General features: G+C 43.4%; 1 protein-coding gene and 1 long non-coding RNA gene across 7 annotated transcripts in view; one reads left to right on the plus strand and one right to left on the minus strand.

The window, feature by feature from the left end:
• The window catches only part of LOC100353437 (AGBL carboxypeptidase 4), a 1,500,799-nt gene that overhangs the window by 1,152,968 nt on the left and 327,718 nt on the right, over window positions 1-20,113 (plus strand). For all 6 annotated transcript variants that reach the window (XR_016211041.1, XM_089300713.1, XM_089300715.1 and 3 more), the window contains exon 6: window positions 11,606-11,645. Coding sequence is in view for 5 of the 6 variants with exons in the window: in XM_089300713.1 (XP_089156839.1) it covers window positions 11,606-11,645 (40 nt within the window). In the remaining variant the exon portion in view is untranslated. The remainder of the gene's footprint in view (window positions 1-11,605; window positions 11,646-20,113) is intronic.
• LOC149125719 (uncharacterized) lies at window positions 345-1,344 on the minus strand. The gene is made up of 2 exons (XR_016236760.1): window positions 1,217-1,344; window positions 345-712 (listed from the first exon to the last, which is right to left on the minus strand). It is a non-coding gene; the product is annotated as an uncharacterized LOC149125719 (long non-coding RNA).

The raw sequence follows: 20,113 nt of genomic DNA on the forward strand, positions 1-20,113 counted from the left end.
TTTCATTTAGGTCTTTTTTTTTCCAGAGTTTCTTGGCTTTCCATGCCTAAAATACTCTCATGGGCTCTTCAGCCAGATCCAACTGCCTTAAGGGCTAATTCTGAGGCCAGAGTGCTATTTAGGACATCTGCCTTTCTATGAGTCTGCTATGTATCCCACTTCCCATGAAACTCCATCACTTTCTAGCTATGTGACTTCAGGCAATTTACTTAACTTCTCTGAACTTCAATTTCCTCATCTCTAAAATGAGGTTAAGTATTTGTACCTGCATATGAGAATATTGTGAAGATAAAATGATTAAACAAATAAAGCACATGTTCCAGAGTAGATATTCAATAGAAGCATTTTTCTTTGTAATTAACTGTTTTCTTTTTTTTAAAGACTTACTATTTTATTTATTTGAAAGACAGAGTTACAGAGAGAGATAGAGACAGAGAGAAAGGTCTTCCATCCGATGGTTCAATCCCAATTGGTCACAATGGCTGGAGCTGTGCCAATCCAAAGCCAGGAGCCAGGAGCTTCTTCTGGGTCTCCCACGTGGGTGCAGGGGCCCCAGGACTTGGGCCATCTTCTACTGCTTTCCCAGGCCATAGCAGAGAGCTGGATCAGAAGAGGAGCAGCCAGGACTAGAACCAGTACCCATATGGGATGCTGGCACTGCAGGCCAGGGCATTAACCTGCTGTGCCACAGCACCAGCCCTTTAACTCTTTTCTAGAAAAAAAGTTTGTTGAAAGATACAATTGAAATAAATTCAAAATAGATTAGGAAAGATAGGCAAAGGAAAATAAGGGCAGTTCAATAAATGTTAATTCCCTTCACTTTCCCAGTTCCTCCCTGTAAATTGTGATGGGATTTAAGAATATTCTGGCTACATTGATGGGAAATCAGAGATGAATGGTGCTTGTTTTTCAAAATCTATTCGTTCAATCTCAAAAAATAAAAGAGACATCTTCTCCATCCTATTCTTACACACACTCACAACACACACACACACACACACTCCCCACTCTTATCAGACTTCAAGCTATGTCCCTGGAGTTCCACGAAAATAATATTTTGGTCTTTTCTGTGGTGAACACATTTGCTTTCCCCACCTAACAAAAGGTATCATTTTGCTTTTAATTATAGGTTGTTATTATGCATTGCTTTTATTTGGCAAAGATGTTTGTTTCAGGAAAATTAATTTAGACAGTTCCATTTTTCAAGCAACAATACCTTCTGTCCCAGGCTTACAAAGAACAATTAGATCTGGATTCCTTCCCCACAATCAAGCTGGCAGTTTCTTGTGGAAAGTCGCGGTCGATCAGTGTGGAATGGAGCTTCCATGAGAGCCAGTCAAATGCAGAAAACAGACTTTTATGGCCTGGCACTTTTACTTCCTGCAGTATATATAACTCTGACATCGTGCAGAGGCATTACTCTGGCTGGGCAGGAACACAGATTAATGTTACCTCACTTTCAGTGCCAGAGTTTTATTCTGAATGTCATGATATTTTTCACAGGAACTCCACAGTTTCGTGCAATTCAGCAAACATGACGGAGGGCCTGTTTGGTGCCAAGTACTGTGGTAGGAGCTGGAGATACCGAACTGAATCACACAGCATCCTTGGAGCTCACATTCAGATGACTCAGACAGATAATTGCAACACACAGTCAGTAACGTTTGTGGCCAAGGGTAGAAGAAGGAGGCGCGGAGGGAGCTTTGAGGGGCCACCTAACCCAGCCTGGGGAGCAGACGTGACGTCCAGGGGGTCAGGACGTAGGCAAGAAAAGATATAGGAAGAAAGCAGTAGGAAAGGCTTTCCAAGCAAGAGGTCTGGGGGTTAAAAATAAAAGTCTTAGCAGACTCTGTGCTATTTACCCAGGGCTTTCATGTTAAGCACAAGACTGACTGCTGTGCCAGCAGGTGTGGTTAAACCCATTGCAAAATATTTGACTGGCTTGCCCATGGTCACTAGGACAATATGCAGAGGTCACAGGTTCAGAGAGGGGAAATTGTTGTCTCCTACAGCAAGTAAGTGGCAGAACTGGGACTAGAACACACAGCTCTGGCTCCCGTGTGCTTCTGCTCCACGTTTCATGCAGTCCTCACCACAGGCCTGTGTGGAGCCGCAGGGAACAGCTCTGCGCACTTCTGAAGGTCAAAGAGAATGGGAACTCTCACTAGAGCATGATGGGATCTCTGTGGAAGTCACAGCCTCCAAGCACAAAGCAAGGTGCAGGCAGATGAGCAGGTCCCCTCCCCTCTGTGGCCTGTTTGTTTCTTCAAAAAGAAGTCGTGGTGATAGTGGATGTCCCTAGTCCCCTGTTCTAACATTCCAGCAGGCTTTACAGAATCTACACACACACACACACACACTGGGGATTGACAACCCTAATTCTAAGCTCTGATTCCACAAAAGAAGCAGGACTTATTCAAGACATATAAAGATAATTTATAGTCTTGGAACTTACTCTAGTAACAAGTCAAACATCACATCTGCCACAATTTCTCAGGGCCCTATCAGGGAATCACCATAGGGAGAATACAGATATATGAAAAACACTCAGTTTCCGACAGGCAGGGGTGAGAGATTAAGAGAGAAGTAGAGGTGAGGAGAAACAAAAAAGGCTACTATGTAAGCACCAGGCCTGTAGCACGAGACTGGCCGCATCATGGGGTGCTTGGGTACAGCGAAGCCCGTGGGTGCTCTGGGCGGGCATTTGTCAGCCTTGAGCTTCCCTCCCTGTCGCTTTCAGTGCCACATCTGTTCTTGCAGCTCCCCACACAGCTGGAGCAGAGGGGAGGGAAGAAACTGGTGTGCAGGTCTCTGACTCAGAACTCCTCCCGCTCCCCTTCAGGCCTGGGACTTGCCTCCAGAGCAGGGAAGGAAAGGCCGAAGCGCCAGCCCCCTGGACATATGGCGTTTCCCTCCAACAGCGGGGAGGTTTCAGCAGTTTATCCACCCCTCTTCGGGAACCTGATCTAGGCTTCCGTATTCAATCATTTCGCACATATTTAGACAGAGCCCGCTCTGCCAGGGGACCTGAGCACTGGCCTTTCTGCCGTGCAGCTTAGAATGTAATGGGAATGGCATTAATCAAATAAAAACACGGGCAAATATAGAATTTCCTACTGTGAGCACTGTGAGGAAGCGTACAAAAGATCACATTTGAGAAGCAGCTACTGCCAGTCTGGTGCAGGGAGGGTGATCCAGGTGTGTGGCGTCACCCCAGCAGCTCACGCTGCTCCTCTGCCTGAAGACCCGGGACCCAGCAGAGGTCCTTCCTCATCCCGCACAGCTACGTGCTCTTCCGGTCCACCGAGGAAAGGCTCCACGGGCACACCGTGTGAGCTTGAATCTAGGTTTTTCCACTGAGCAGTCATGACCTTGGGCAAGTAACCAGACCTCTCAAGCCTCAGTTTCCCCATTTGTAAAAGGGGCCAGTAATGCCTGCCTCCGAGGGCTCTTGTGAGGGCTGGCACATACGAAGTGCTCAGCAGATGGCAGCTGCTCCCACCACTGCTGCTGTTTATTCTACTTTGCCAAGTGGCTTTGCAGTGTCAGGCGTGGGTCTCCATTTCTGCTTGTTCTGCTTTGGTGCATCCCGCCAGAGGCTGAGCTACAGCACTCTTGTGAATTGTCCTGGGAATGGAAGGCACTGGTGTGTCTGGTTTTCCCAGTAACACGAAGCTCCAGGAGCAGAAACTGCTCTGCAAAATGTGTTGCGGCAGTCCCCCATGCACAGCCCCAGGTTCTGCCTGCTCCCCCACTCCACTTCCCACTGGCTTTCAGCACTACTCGTGCAGTGGGCTTCTGTGTCAGCCTTGCCTGATGATCACTCTCTTCCTGAGTAAACGGCTAGTGCATTTTTTATTATTCTGATGGGGGTATTTGCCACAAAAGAAGGGTGAGCTTCAGCCACTGCTCAACTTCCCCTAGAAGGCCAGAGGCATTGAGGGGATTCTTGGGAGTAACATCCTCATATCAGCAAGTGGTTTGAGGAATGCTTTGAACCCTTGTCATACTACTTCCTCTGGTAGTTTTCTTTCTTTCTTTTTTTTTTTTTTTTTGTTTTCTTGAAGATTTGTTTATTTTTTGTAAGAGTTACAAAGAGAGATGGAGAGACAGAGAGAGAGAGAGATCTTCCATCCACTGGTTGACTTCCCAGATGACCACAATAGCCAGGGCTAGACCAGGTAGAAGCCAGGAGCCAGCAGCTTCATCCTGGTCTTTCACATGGGTGGCAGGGACCCAAACACTTGGACCATCTTCCCCTGTTTTCCCAAGCCATTAGCAGGGAGATGGATCGGATGTGGAGCATCCAGGAGAGGAACCAGTGCACATATGGGATGCTGGCATTGCGGGAGGCAGCTTTATCCACTACACCACAGTGCCAGTCCCCTCCTGCAGTTTTCTTGAGAGCACTTACCATAATTGACATCCATTCATATTGTATGATGATTTGTTTATATGCCAGTCTTCCCACACCTCACTATTAGTTGGCTCTTTGAGTATAGGGACTGTCTTTCTCACTCTATCCCCAACAAAATGCCTAGGACATGTATAGGAAACATGCCATTGATATTTGTTGAATTAACACATACGTCAATTGGTATTAATTAATTGTGGAGTGGAGACAAGGAAAGCTGGGTTGTTCAGCAAGAACAGAGGTGGAAAGAAGGCCTTGTCAAGGACAGGAGCTGAGGGGGGGAGCAGGGAAGAGATGGTGTGCAGAATGGTCAGGCAGATGTCAAACCAGAATCCCACTGCAGTGGGAGATGGCCCTGAGCTTAGTGCCCCAAACAGTATTTCCCAGGCCTCCATGATCTCCGATGCCTCTCTCCACAGAGGTACCTGGTCCTACCTCTCTCCTGCCACCTGCCAAGTGAGAGACCAAAACAGTCAAGCCCAGCTTTATTGTCTAAAGTTCCTCCTAAAAGTTATAGGTCCTTTTCACTGGTTTTCCAAATAAAAGCTTATTTTATAATATAAACTCTGCTTTTTTTAAATAACACGATAAAACTTGTGGGAATTTTTCATACTCTCCTTGAATGCCAAGCTAAGACATGTAATATTTGTCAAAAATGCAATGGGGATCATTAAATTATTGAAATAAGGGATTGAGTTTAATTTAGAATGATTAATCCTGCAGCCACTGAGGAGAGTAGACTGGAATAGGAGAGATGAGAAGCAGTACCCTTAAGACAGAGGCCAGCACCATGTAAAATATTTTCTAAGGAGTGGGCTGTGTTTCAGGATAAGATAGAGAGGGGGCACGGGACTCCCAGAGGTCTTCAGAGTGACTATGGTGAGTGGAGGGGAGAAACTGAGTCTGGGGGAGGAGGAAGATTTGCAAGAAAAGGAGGTGGCTGAACCCTGAGGCCAAATGTGTGTCTCCTGTGGCCCACGCCTCCAGAGGGTGTTGATCCCTAGGTCCTCCTCATGATGGCTGCCCTCTGAAGTGATAGGAAATGCCCAGGAATTACTGTTGCTCTTGTCTAAATCATCTTCAGTCTGTGCTGTGAAAACCTGACTTTTTCTAAATAGCTATCTTGCACAAAACACAGAGAGCAAAGCAGAACACATAATCAGTGACTATTCTCTTCTACCACGCAGAACCCCACACATCCAAGCAGCCCAGAGTTCCCAGAACACCATGTCCCATCTCGTTCTAGGAAGTGATTGCAATGCAGTCGTGACCAAAATAAAAAGTCCATTTTTAACCTTAGCCTCACCACTACCCATCCACATGAAGCAGGCCAGCTTCTCTGTGGCCCAATTCCTGAATTCCCAATACAGAAACAGAGAGGGTCTTGAGGAAAAAGTTACAGGAGCAGTGCGTGAGTGTTGTATGTGCGTGTGTGTCTCTTGGAAGAGATGGGCTAACACCAAAGACCTCTTCTACCGACCAGTTCAAGAGGACCCTATCTAGTTGTCATCTTGCTAACAGGCAAACAGCAAGTCTTTCCTGACAGGTGGTGAGCTAGCCTCTAGGAGCAGAGAAGTTAAGGAGTCACAGCTCCCTGACCTCAGGAACCCATTCAACCAGAAGAGAGGGTGGAGGAGAGAGCAGGCTCTCCAGTCGGGCCAAGGTCAAGATCCAGGCCAGCCTTGGCAGAAAAAAGACTCCGGAGAAGAGGTGGCATGTGAGTTAAGGACCCAACAACAAACAGGACTTAGCTATACAAAGTAGACAGGGTGTGGGTTGCTTCCCCAAGCAGGTGAAGCAACATAAGCAAAGGCCTGGAGAGGAAAGTACAGCAAATTTGAGGACTGAAGTGGCCCATCACGACTGGAGCTCCGATGGAGAGAACAGGCCCTGGAAAGCAGGGGCCACAGCATTTAAGACCTCCAATAGCTGCTGAAGTTTAAACTTTATCCCGTAGGAACCCTGATGAGTTTTAAGATGTGCATTCTAGAAAATTCACTTTAACTGCAGTGTGGAGGATTAACGGGATGAACTAGGCAAGACTAGAAGCAGGGAGGCCAATTAAGAAGCTGTTATATAAGGCTACGTGCCAGATGGTAAGAGGCGCAAAGTCTCAGCCTGAGTTAGCAGAGAACTAGAGCTCGCCCTCAGAAATCTAGTTCTTAACCAGTCTGCCTGTTACCCCTTTTTTACTGTGCATCTCCTTCCAGTTAGTCTAGAGTTGGTTTATACTGATTTTATGGATAGGTACCTAACTGCCACTAGCTTATACAACATGATTAGGATAACACAGCCCAGAGGTTATGAAATCAGGATTTATACCTTTACTTGATTTTAAGTCCAGTGCTCATTCTTTGGAATGCTTCCTGTAATTACAATCACAGAGGCTTCAGATATGAAAAAAAAAAAGAGTATCTTCCTGGTTGGATATTGCTCCTGTGTCTTTAGTCTTTATCTACATGAGTAAGCAGCAGTACCTGGACTTTTCCAGCTGTCTTGAGTAACAACATAACTAAGTAGTATTCATTGATGTCTTCTTGTTTAATGCTACCTTACCTGAAAAGGATTAGAAAAAAAAAATAAAGGAATAAAAATATATTAGTTATGACATTAAAATATGTGACTTACACTCTTATACTTCAAAATAAAGACTCAGCCTAGGGACAAGTGTTGCAGCACAACAGGTTAAGTAACTGCTTGGGACACTCACATCCCATGTTAGAGTGTCTGGGTTCAAGTCCCACCTTGGCTTTCCAACCAGCTTCCTGCTCATGTACATCCTGGGATGCATCAGATGATGGCTCAAGTTCTTTGGTCCCTGCCACCCACATGGGAGTGCAGGAGGGAGTTCCTGGCTCCAGGCTTCTGCATGAATCAGCCCTAGTTGTTGTAGGCATTTGGGGACTAAATTGGTAGTTGGAAAATCTCTCTCTCCCTCTCTCCCTCTCTCCCTCTCTCTCTCCTTCTCCCTCTCTCTCTCTATAACTGTGACTTTCAAATAAATGAAATATATATAATGAGCCTATAAAAGGTCCCAAATTCCTAGGCAGTTTCTAATTTAGACCCACTTTCAGTACATCTACCCTTGAGACAGTTAGCTGTAATCAGAGGTAGAGTGACATTGTATTAACAACACAACACTGGAGACATAGGGGAATAATGGATAACTCCTAAAGCAGTGATGCTGGTAGGCAAGTCCTTAAGCTTCACTTTGGATTCCCTGGCAATTGGGATGGCACAAATTCAGGGGTTACTCTTATTGACCTTGGAATCCCCATCCTGTGTTTTTATGGTCTCATGATCAGCATTCCCTACACAGTATTTAATCACAAAAATGGGTTCCTTCAGAATGGCCAGGGAGCACCACTTTTATCAGGAAAGGCCAGATGCAGGGCTGTTACACAGCTAGCAGTAAGATTGACCCAACGTGGCAACATGACCCACACCTCACCAGGAATCCAAGGAATGCCACACAAGCAAACGTGGACACATTCCCCTCTGTCTAGATGTGGAATTCCTTTATCTGAGGATGGGCATCCTGTCTCCCACCCCAAACACACACACACACACACACACAAATACCATTTCCACACATATGAAGACTCTGCCTTCTTTACGCGGTAGCTTTTGGTCAGTTCAGTGACCAGCAACCTCTACCTGCCTACCAAACCTGCCGCCTGCCTCACTGACTTTACTTCCTCCTGCTACTATTACATCTCCCACCACCCAGGCAGTTCATGTATCATCTCCGTATAAAAGGCTCAAGCCCCTCCCACTTTGTAACTAATTATCATAATTTAGTAATTCTTTATGTCTACTTTGTGGCTAAGTATGTAGAACTTATTGTGCATTATTGGTTAAATCCCATTAATCATGTGCTGTATTTTTACAAATACCAATTTCCATTGCAGACTCAAATAATTATGATAGGTAGACTAATAATGAAATATTTCAGTTTCATTTCATTCCCTTTATTTTTGAAGTATTTTGAGGAAATTATTTGAATAGTCCACTTTCTTATCTAGAAAGTTGTAGAGGCATTCTGGAGCATACACCTTTGCTATCGTTTGCATATAGAACAGGTAGACTTTACTATCCTATCTTAAGAGCTACAGGTTAAAACAATATATTGCCTTCACTTATCCGCTTGTGCCACTAGGTGGTGCACATATATGTTAGTGAACTGTAGGTTAAATGGACTTGTCACAAGGTTAGATTTACTTAATCTCCACAGGGTAATACAAAAGAGCTGTAAGAGTCTGGGTGACATAGCGACTCTAGAGGCAAAAGGAAAAGAGAGGTATTGCTGACAGCAGATATGGTGGGAGAAAAAACCTAAAGGCAAGAAACCTTAAAGATGTGGCAGAGGAGGTCTTAATGAGGAAGGAATGAGTGCACCATTCATGCTGATCCATTGCTAGTTAACAAAGTCAATGCACGTTGAACAAGTTGACATCAAACACTCCTTCCAGATCTTTGCTCAGGACACTGGAGGCACAGAGATCAATGGCACAGCCTTGTCCCCAAGTGAGAGGGACCGGAAACAGACAAGACAAAATGCATGATAGAAAAGATAGGTTTTACAAGATGCACTGGAAAAACGAGTATGAAATACTGGTTCTGTTCTGAGGAAGGGAGAGAAGAGGATGGTGTGCAACGACTGTAATGGAGATCTTGAGAGGTGAGGAGGGATTCCCCAGGAAGATGACAAGAGAATGGGCAGAGTTCAGCATAAGCATAGGCAGAGGTTTGAAAGGATAACGTGGATTTGGGATTAGTTCAGCTGAGTTCAACAAGGCTACTCTAGGCCATACACCGATACAACTGAGATGAATAATAAAAATTCTAGGCCCTTAATTAATAGATGTTCTAATCATCTTAAGATGCTTCTTATCTGGTGAGGAAGACTCACACATACACAGGAAATTGCAATTTGAGAGGATATCTTAAATATGGTCCCTTTTAAATTCTGATTCTGTCATTGGACCCCACCCCCTCCTCACCCCCAACCTCCCACCGTGTCCTGGCTCCAGGGATTCTCAGAGAACTCCTTACACCAGAAGAGAGAGCCCACAAGGGCAGAAGCTGTTGCATTTGGCTCAGTGTCCCTGATGTATTTCAGCCTCACTTGTTCGTTTTAGAGTTGTAAACTTTGAGGCCATTCAGCAAGTTACACAAAGCCACACCGAGGAGCCAGGACACAAGCCCAAACCTGTCTGACTCCTAAGAGGTTTTCGTGCATTTTTTTCTCTACTGGACTCTGGGCACAGAGTCACCAGTTAGCAACATCTTGATTTGGAAACAGACACTTTGCAGGTAAAACAGACCTCCTTCTGCAGCTGTCATCAACACAAAGTCAAGGTTATGGAAAAATAAGAACACAATAGACTCTTCCCTAATGCATGAGGAAAGTGCCAAGCCACACAGGTTGGCCTTGGCAAAGGCAGCTGGAGCCAATTTTCCCACTGGCCCAGCTCCGTGTTTGGGAGGGAAGGGGATCTGGTTCCAGCATTCCTTCTCAGCAGCGTGAGTTTGTGTTTCATTTCAGCAGAAGAATGTGTGCTCCCTATGTAGATCAATGACATCTTGGAGTTGCATTGTTTGCTTGAAAATGTCAAGTGGAATGAGTTACAAGCTGGCAGGAAAATAGGGATGTGTGATGATGGGGCCCTAAAAGGATACAGACTTGCTTTTAGGCCCATGAGAAGTCACAGAAGCAAGGGGTAGAGGGATCTTATAGAGGATTTGACTGGGGCACATCAAAGTTAAATGGAGGAGGAGACTGACAAGGAGGTAAAGGCAGGTGAGGTGGAATATGGCCAAGAGAGTCACAGGATGAAATACCAAGTGATGAGAAACTCCTACTTTTTGTATCCTGGAAAAATGATTCTCAATGTGGAGTTTTTTGTACCCCTTTTAAGAAAAAAAATCATACAGAACTGCAGACTGTTTACAGAAACACAAATGTAGATAAAAGAAAGAGAACAGCAGGAAGAGAAATTTAAAAAATCTTTAAGGGAGCCCTTCACCACTCTGTATCCATAGCCTCTTAAACCCATTTCTGTACACTCAGGTTCCCGTGGCATGCACTGAAGGACAGAGCTTCCCGGAGGTATACTGCCACAGGGGGACAGCCACCCTGCTGAGCTGTTGATCATCTCAGGCCTTGGAGAGCCAAGGCCATTTGCTCCCAAACACAAAGGGCCTCATCCATATAGCCCAGTGGCCTAGAAAAATGTTGTTATGTGTGGATGATTTGTGATTCAAAAGGATAAGGATTCAGTTAGAGAAGGAGTTTTTTTTGTTTGTTTGTTTTGTTTTTTGACAGGCAGAGTGGACAGTGAGAGAGAGAGACAGAGAGAAAGGTCTTCCTTTGCCGTTGGTTCACCCTCCAATGGCTGCAGCAGCTGCACACCGCGCTGATCAGAAGCCAGGAGCCAGATGCTTCTCCTGGTCTCCTATGCGGGTGCAGGGCCCAAGCACTTGGGCCATCCTCCACTGCCTTCCCAGGCCACAGCAGAGAGCTGGACTGGAAGAGGAGCAACTGGGACAGAATCCGGCACCCCAACCAGGACTAGAACCCAGTGTGCCAGCGCAGCAGGCGGAGGATTAGCCTATTAAGCCGTGGCGCCAGCCAGGAGTGGTTTGATCACCACTCTTTGAGATTTTCGTAGCCTTGCTTAGCAGGCTTAAGAAATAAAACAGTCCAAAGTATCCAGGTTAGGAAGGAAGACCTAGACAGTGATGGTAACACATGTACCCAAGTCAAAGAGAGCTTCCAGGATATAAGACATCCATCCAGTGCAAAGACAAAGCTCAGGGACTCTGGTACAGGAGAAGGGGCCTACCCTACGGCAGGGTGGCTGAAGAGGGACTTTCTCTGTGGCTCTCAGTGAGTCACATTCCTCTCAGGGCCTCACTTTCTGTTGGTATATTACAGGTCTGACTGGAAGACCTTCAAGGCTCTCAGCTCTTACCATCAAAGCTTCCAAAGACAAACAAAAGGGTCGTCCATTCCCCGTTGTCTGCAGTGTGCAAGTCCCCTCTACAGAGTTACGGGAGCACCACGTTCTGTTCAGTTTGCCCTGCTCTGTGGGTCCAAGCATCCATTTTGCTTGCTCTCCCTGACCTGCTCCGTAAGTTTGGCTCTGGCTCAAGTCAGCACTCTCACGTATGTGTTTTCTTTTGCAGCAACAGCGGCGGCTTGATCTCCTGACAATAACCAGCCCTGGTGAGTAGGTGCGGCCGTTCGCTTTGGCTTCGCGGTGATTCCCTGGAGCCATGCCTTGTTGCCCATCAAATGCAGTGCCTGCCCTCCTCCTCTGACTCCCTGAATGAAGAGCAGAACCCGTGCACCGTGAATGACCCTTCTCCCCTACCCTCTGCCCCATGGCACTTCCTCTTCTCCCCCTCTGCTCTGTGCTGTGTCCTCTTGACTCTGCCAATGACAAGGCCAATACTGTAATGTCACCCCATACCTCAGGGGCAAGTTCTCCCTAAATCACTCTTGGAATCCGGAACAATGAGGAAACCGCTGAGAGGGTGCCATGGGATGAAGGGAAGGTGGCCCAGGAGGAAGAATCTAGTCTGGGAAAGCGACCAGATTGGGTTGGCTGTGTTGAAGTCTAGATGACTTTTGTCCCTCAAGTCGTCGCCCAACAAATCCACGTGGCCATGGGATTAAAAGATCCTTTCTTTCCACTAGACCTGACATCTAGCCTAGTGAGAGGTAAAGCGGTTTAATTTTGTCAGAGGTATTTTACTATGTTATGTAAGCTTGAGGCAGTAGGAGATTACGTTCTTTTTCAGAACGAAGGGGATGATGATAGCACTAGTAGGGTTAGAGAGCATTCGAGAATGAGTGGGATGGTTCATCTTCATCCATGGGCGATACTCACAATACTTAACTGCTCCAGTGACCACTGGTTGTGCTGGGCCTTAACACTTTGGCTACTAGACTGCAGGGAGAAGGGTCCTGAGGGAGCAGCTAGTGTGGCAGAGTGGTTACAGGGACTATTTGCCAATTCTGGGTCAGAATTTCCCAAAAGGTGTGTTATGGCACACCAGCATACTACAGATGGGCTATACTTGTGGGATAGTGTGAACTGTTCATCCACTTAGCCCTCTGGGGCACAGATAGGCCCTGGGGCAGCTGGAGCCCCTAAGTGTGTAGCCTCCCCTCCAGTGTGCCAGACAAATATTATCCATGTGTACCGTAACTTGGAAAATTCAGGAAGTACCATTAGACCCTGTAGTAGTGGATAACTCTATTCCATGTCATGAACACTTCCAACTACTTGCCTCTATCAGATGCACCCCCATTTCCCACATCACCAGGAGGTGCAACAGCTTCAGTAAGCTCACTTTCTCTCTGCATCTGCCAGTGGGAGGCTCTGGCTTGCTTGTGCTCCTCACCAGCCCATGCTCAACACAGACAGCACTGTGGCCTGGTGCTGCCACTCCTCACACCCTAGGCACCTCTGAAATGCCAACTGGAAATCTGGAAGCCTTAACAATCTATGTGCTGTCTTCTTTAAAATCTTCCTTTGTTTATTGTGAATAGTTTCAAATATACAAAAAAGGAGTACAGAGATGGTGAGTAGCCATTTGTACCTTGGCTTTATCATATCAGCATCGCACCATTTGTGCCAGAGTCCCCTATTTTAAAAATATGTATGTGGATAAAATTGGGACTTTTCTGTTCTCTGTGATTGTATCACTCTCCCTTCACTCTTTAGGTAACCACTGAAATAAATTCAATGCTTTCCCATATGTATGTATCCAAAAATATAACTAGTATTTTTTCACAGATCCCTATAAATTATTCCTATAAATGCCATTCTGTGACTCTTTTCCCCAATCAATATTATATTGTAAAACTGCATTCATGGCAAGCCACAAAACTCTGGTTCATTCCTTTTTATTGCTGCATAGTATTTAATATATGATAGGATTATAAGTTGACCACTTTATTTGTCATAATTTAGCTTATCTCTAGTGTTCAATTGCAAACAATGTTATCAAGAGCAACTCTGCACGTGAGAATTTTTCTAGGACCCAGAACTAGGAGAGAAATCACTCGTTACATTCATCTTCAAATGGTCACTTGTTTTCTAAAGTAGTTGAGCAAATTTACACTTCCGACAGTAGAATATAGGAGTTTCCATGTCTGTGCATGCTCCATACTTGGAATTGTGAGCCTTACAAATTTTCCCAGTTGGAATGTAAATGTGAATGATACTCCTTTGTTATTATAATATGTGTTTCCCTGATTACTAATGAGGTTGAGTATTCTTTTGTTTGTTTATTGGCACTTTGGTTTCCTCTGTGAATTGAATTTTCATATCCTTTATCCCATTTTAAAAATTGACTTGCTATTCTGAATATCAATAATTTGTCATTGATATGCATTGCAAATATCTTCTCCCAGAGTGCAATATGCATTTTTTGTTCATGATGAATTTTGCTATATGAAAGATTTAAAAATTTTTGGTATAGCTGAGTTATCAGTCTGTTGCTTCATGGGCTTTACTTTTGTGATTTATTTAGGAATTTCCTTCCAACCTGGCTATCATATTCTCCTGTATTTCTAAAATTCGTCAAGTTTTGTGTAACAGTTGACTCTTTCCTTTGTCTTATGTAGGACTAATATTTATGTGTAAGATAGGAACTTAATTTTTTGTTGTTTATTTGTTTACAGCTGGATAGTGCATTTTCTCAGCACCATATAACACTAGTCCATCCTCTCCTGATCTATCAGCAATTACATGTCTGCCACATGTCAAATTTCCTATTTACAGATATTTCTGAGCTCTCTTTATACTATTCCATTGGCCTACCACTTTTACATGCCTCTACACTGATTCCACAATCTGCTTATCTTACTTTTAATATCATCATACTTGGAAATGTCATTCCCCTTTCATTTTTATGCTTATTTTTTAAAAGTAACAATTGTATTTTTAAAGTACAACCTAATAGTTTCTATATTGTGGCAAGTGAATTTAATCTGTTCATATTTAGTGTAATAACTGATATATTGAACATATTTCTACCACCATATTTGTGCTTTCTGCTTATCATTCATTTTCTTTATTTCTTTCTCTTATCATGACTTTTTGGGTATTGGTTAACTTTCTTATGTTATCTACTTCTTATTCTCTCTGCATATTTAGATGCAATGTATTTTATTTCTGTATACTGGCCTATATGTTTTATACAGTTATTCAGAATGTCTATCATCCTTTCAGCCACAAAAAAAAAAAAAAAAAAGCCTTAGCATGCTTCAGCCACCTATACACCTAGCCATTGCCCATAACTGCCTACTTATTTTATTTGGACTTTAAGTTAAACCTTTACAAAGAAGAACAATGTATTATTATTATTCCAACATAGATCATGAATTTCTGTGTTCTGTTGTTTATCATATCTCCAGCTTTTCCTATTTATTTTACTAAAGTGTATCCTTTAATAGCTATTTTAGTGACAGTACATGGGTAACCCTCTTTGTCTATTTTGGACCTTCTCCAGAATGAGTTTGGCTAGATAGGAATTCTAGTTTGAGGGGGGCTTTCCATTGCACTTTGGAGATTTTTTTCCTTTGTCTTCTGGCATCCATAGAAGTCTGCCATTATATAATTGCTTTTTGTAACCTAATTTTTCTTGGGTAGGTTTCAAGATTTTTTAAAAAATATTACTCTTCTGCCTTTTCACTTTGATGTGTCTAGGTATCAATTCTTTTTTTTTTTTTTAACTGTGCTTGGTACTGTGATAGACTTCCCACCTAAGTATCTATGCCTGTCTTTATTTCTGGGAAATTATTGGAAAATTATCTCTTCAAATATCTCTTTTCCATATTCTTTTGATTCTCACAAGAATTCCTAATAGACAAATGTTGGGTCCTACCAAGGGGCCCACCTTGGTTCTTAACTATTTTTCATAATTTTTATCATTTGTCTTACTGCACTGATTCTGGTTCCTCACAAGTAACTTGCATTCACAAATTTGCTTCTTGCCCATGTCTAGTCTAGATTTTTTTCTCTTTTTCAATATTTCAATGACTATGTTTTTCATTCCCAAGAGTTCTAATTTTGTTCATATCCACCTGTTCTTGTTTTATTTCTGCCTATTCTGTTTCATAATTTCTTGTTCTGTTTTAATGTCTTCATTTGTTTCTTTGAACATCCTCAATATACTTATTTTAAAATTTTTGTTCCATAAAATAAATTTCATCTGGAGGGAATTCAATTTCCAATGGTTGGTTTTGTTTAGGATCATTTTTAGCATTCAGCTTCTTCATGTGTTTTGAAATTTTAATTTCAGGATCACTTTGAGAAGGAAGTTTTTTCTGGTTGTCTTTCCACAGTCTCAAAACTCCCATTGTGCTCACCTCTCCCTCTGTGATGGTTTTTGCAATCGTCCCTGCCCACATCTTCTGTTTAGGACCTGATGAATATTGGGGATGGAGTATGGTCATAGATCCAATGACAAAATGTTAGCAGAATGGCTTAGCACTGCTTATAATTCCTGAATCTTTATACCTCACTCCCAGTCTGTGATGCATAGGAGCTGTCTCCCCGAAGTTGTGCAACCACTTTCTTTCCTGGGATCTCTTCATGACTGGGAAGGCCCACCCAAAGTTCTTGCTCTAAGTAGAAGCTTGTCTATGATCCTCATCTTCTTGAGTTTCTCTTATCTCATAGAAGGCATACATTCAATTGCTACTGCCTCCTGCTTCATCCAGATTTCAGCAAGCCAGTAGCCTCAGAACCACTTACCATTTTGCATTTCTGTACATTTCAGCTTTTTGGTGATATGTCTTTCACAATGGAGACAAATATATTACAGAGTTACAGAGAGAGAGGAAAAGTTACATAGGTTCATTCCCCAAATGGCCACAACAGCCAGGGCTGGGCCAGTCCAAAGCCAGGAACCAGGAGCTTCTTCTGGGTCTCCCACATGGGTGCAGAGCCTCTAGCACTTGGGCCAACTTCCACTGCCTTCCCAGGTGCATTGCAGAGAGCTGGATTGGAAGTGGAGCAGCTGGTACTTCAGCTGGCACACAAATGGGCTGCCAGTGTTGGAGGTAGCAGCCTAACTTGGTATGCTGCAACTCAGTACCCTACAGTGCATTCTAATTTCAAAAGCTTAAGAAACAAAGATTTCTTTGGCACATGTCCCTCATGGATTGCAGTCAACTCTACTCTGCATTACTTTCACTCTGGCACCTAGGCTAACCAAGCATCTTCTATTCATAACATTGCTGGATATCTTAGTTTAAATTCCCTAAGAAGCAGACAATGAGACAAAACTTTTAGTGCAAGTATTTTATTTGGGAGGTGATCCTGGAGGCCTTGGTAGGGAAGTGAAATGGGAAAAGGAAGAAAACCAAGAAAGCTTCATTATTGAGCAAGCTACTGCAGAGGGAAACAGTGACTTAATCCCTCTGGAGAACCTGGAAACCAGAATGGAAAATAAACCTAAGAGTTACCCCCTTGAGGGGCATAAAAATGCAGGCATGAGGGTAGGACAGATGATTCCTTGACATTTCCAATCTGCTGAAAATATGGACATAGCAAATTGCAGTGATCAGGGACAGCCCTCAGGATGGATGTGCAGGTATCAGTAACTGGAAGTTATTCAACATGTGCAGAAATAATACATACTAAGAGAATATGTGGGGTTGTGTGGAGGCACAGACAGCACATCCCCTGGTGGCCATCATGGCTGAAAAAAAAAAGAGAGAGATGGTGAGCCAGGTGTCTGCTTTTAAAAACTTTTGGAAGGTATCATTTCTTCCCAGATTCTCTTGCGCAGAGCAAGTCATGTGGCCACTTCTGAATTCAACAGGGTAGAGACACATCATCTTCCCACAGGAAGAACACAACAGTGAGAAGAAATAGAATACTTGGCAATGACAATATACCTTCTCACATTCCTGGAAGGATTTTTATATTCCCATTATCAAGTTAAAAGTGCCAGTCACAACTTTTTAAAAAATTACTTATTTTATATTTATTTGAAATGTAGAGAGACAGAGAGAAAGAGAGGGGCAGAGATCTTCCATCTGCTGGTTCATTCCCCAAATGCCTGCAATAACCTTGGCTTGCCCATGCTGAATCCAGGAGCCAAGAACGCAATCCAGGTCTCCTACACAGGTGAGAGACTCATGTACTTGAGCCATTGCCATTGCCTCTCAGAGTGGGCATTAACAGGAAGCAGGAGGAGGACACACTGAATGTTTATCCCATAGCTTTTAAAAAATAACAAAATAACAGTTGCTGGGAGCTAGGGACTGTTTAACCTGGCTGTTTGGCCACTGGTTGGGATGTCCAAAGCCCATATCAAGTGCATGCCTGGGTTTGACTTTCAACTCTACTCCCAATTCTAGCTTCTTACTGATGTGCATTCTGGGAGGCAGCAGGTGATAGCTCAAGTAGTTGGGTACCTTTGCCACTTACCTGAGTAAGATTGGCTCCTAGCACTGTCCTGGCCCAGCCCCAGATTCTTCTGTTATTTGGATAGCAAAGCTGCAGATGAGGGACACTCTGTCCCTCTCTCCCCACCTTTTCCCCTCTCCCTGCTTCTACAATACAGTTAATAAAAAGAAATAAGTATAGAGCATCTCTTTTTAAAATGCCTTAAATAAATAATGGCTTCATTGAGATATAATTCATATACCAAAAAATTCACCCTTTAAATTGCACAATTTAGTGATTTCCAGTGCATTCACACAGCTGTGTGGTCGTCACCACTATCTAGTTCTAGAACATTAGTATCATTTCAAATAGCTCTGTCAATTAGTAGTCATTCCCTACATCCCCATGCCCTGTAAACCACTAATCTATTTTTTGTCTCCATGTATTCCAGACATTTAATACAAATGGAATCATATCATTTATATGGACTTTTGTGTCTGGCTTTTTCATTGAGCACGTTTTCAAGGTTCACCCATATTATAGCATGTATCCATATTTGATTTCTTTTTATTGCTGAATGATATTCCCTTGTATGGATATGCCACAATTCAATCATCTATTCATCTGTTAATGGATGGATGTTTAAGTTGTTTTCAATTTGGGCAACTATTGGTATGTAAGATTTTGTGTGGACCTGTTTTCAGGTCTATTGTATATATACCCAAGAATGGAATTACTGGTCATATGGTAAACATTTTGAGAAACTGGCAAATTGTTTTTTAAAATAGTTATAGCACATGGGGCCAGCGCTGTGGCATAGGGGGTAAAGCCGCCGCCTGCAGTACCGGCATCCCATATGGGCACCAGTTCAAACCTGGCTGCTCCACTTTCAATCCAGCTCTCTGCTGTGGCCTGGGAAAGCAGTGGAAGGTGGCCCAAGTCCTTGGCCCCTGCATTCACGTGGGAGACCTGGAAGAGGCTCCTGGCTCCTGGCTTCGGATCGGCACAGCTCCAGCCGTTGCAGCCATCTGGGGAGTGAACCAGTAGATGGAAGACCTCTCTCTCTCTCTCTCTCTCTCTCTCTCTCTCTCTCCATCTCCTCTCTCTGTGTAACTGTGACTTTCAAGTAAAATAAATAAGTCTTTAAAAAAAAAAGAAGTAAAATAGTTATAGCACTTTACATTCTCATCAGCAATGTAGGATGTTTCTAATTTTTCCTCATCCTCTCAAAACTTGTTATTATTTGTCTTTTTTTTCTTATTAGAGCCATCCTAGTGGGAATAAATTAGTATCTCATTGTGGTTTTGATTTGCAATACCCCAACTCTAGTGATATTGAACATAATTTCATGTATGTAAGTAATTCGTATTTTTTCTTCAGAGAAATGTCTATTCAAATTATTTGCCCTTACTAATTTTTAATTGGGTGGAGGGGCATCATTGTGGTGCAGAGGGTTAAGCTGCCACTTACCATGCCAGCATCTCATATTATAGTGCCAGTTCAACTCTTGACTGCTCTGCTTCCAATCCAGCTCTGTTAATGTGCCTGGGAAGGAGTAGAAGATAGCCCAAGTTCTTGGGTTTCTACCATGCATGGAGGAGACCCAGATGAAGCTCCCAGCTCCTAGCTTCAGCATGACAGAGCCCCAACTGTTGCAGCCAGGTATCCCATTTGGATGGCAGAGGTCCAATTACTTGAGCCATCGCCTGCTGTACCTCCTCAGTATTTGCAATAGCAGGAAGCTGGAATCAAGAGTGTCATCAAGACTCAAGTGCAGATACTCTGATGTGTGATGCAAATGTTCCAAGCAGCATCCTAACTGCTATGCCTTTTTGTCTTATCAATGAAACCCTTTGCCTAACCCAACTCATAAAGATAACTTCATATGTTTTCTTATAAGAAATTTATAGCCTTAGATTTTACATTTTACATTTATCCTTCATGCATTATGAGTTCATGTTTGTACATGATGCAAGGCAGGAGTCCACTGTTTTACATGCGGCTGTTTGGATTTCCAAGAACCATCTGTTGTTGAAGAGACTGCTCTTTCCCCCGGTGAGTTTCCTTGACACCTTTGCAACTAATCATAGTTTTGATGAGCTAGACTAAAGGGACAGCATTCAGAGAGTATCTACTCAGACTCGGAATTGTGTTGGACCCTTTATATATATTTACATAATCCTCGCTAGAGGGTTATAAGGCAAGTATCATCTTCACTGTTTTGCAAATAAGCAAACCAAGCTGCTGCAAAAGTAGACAAATTTCCCAAATGAAACCAGTT

Source organism: Oryctolagus cuniculus, chromosome 7 (assembly GCF_051225735.1).
Source record: "Oryctolagus cuniculus isolate XC-2025 breed Fujian yellow rabbit chromosome 7, ASM5122573v1, whole genome shotgun sequence".
Lineage (NCBI taxonomy): Eukaryota > Metazoa > Chordata > Mammalia > Lagomorpha > Leporidae > Oryctolagus > Oryctolagus cuniculus.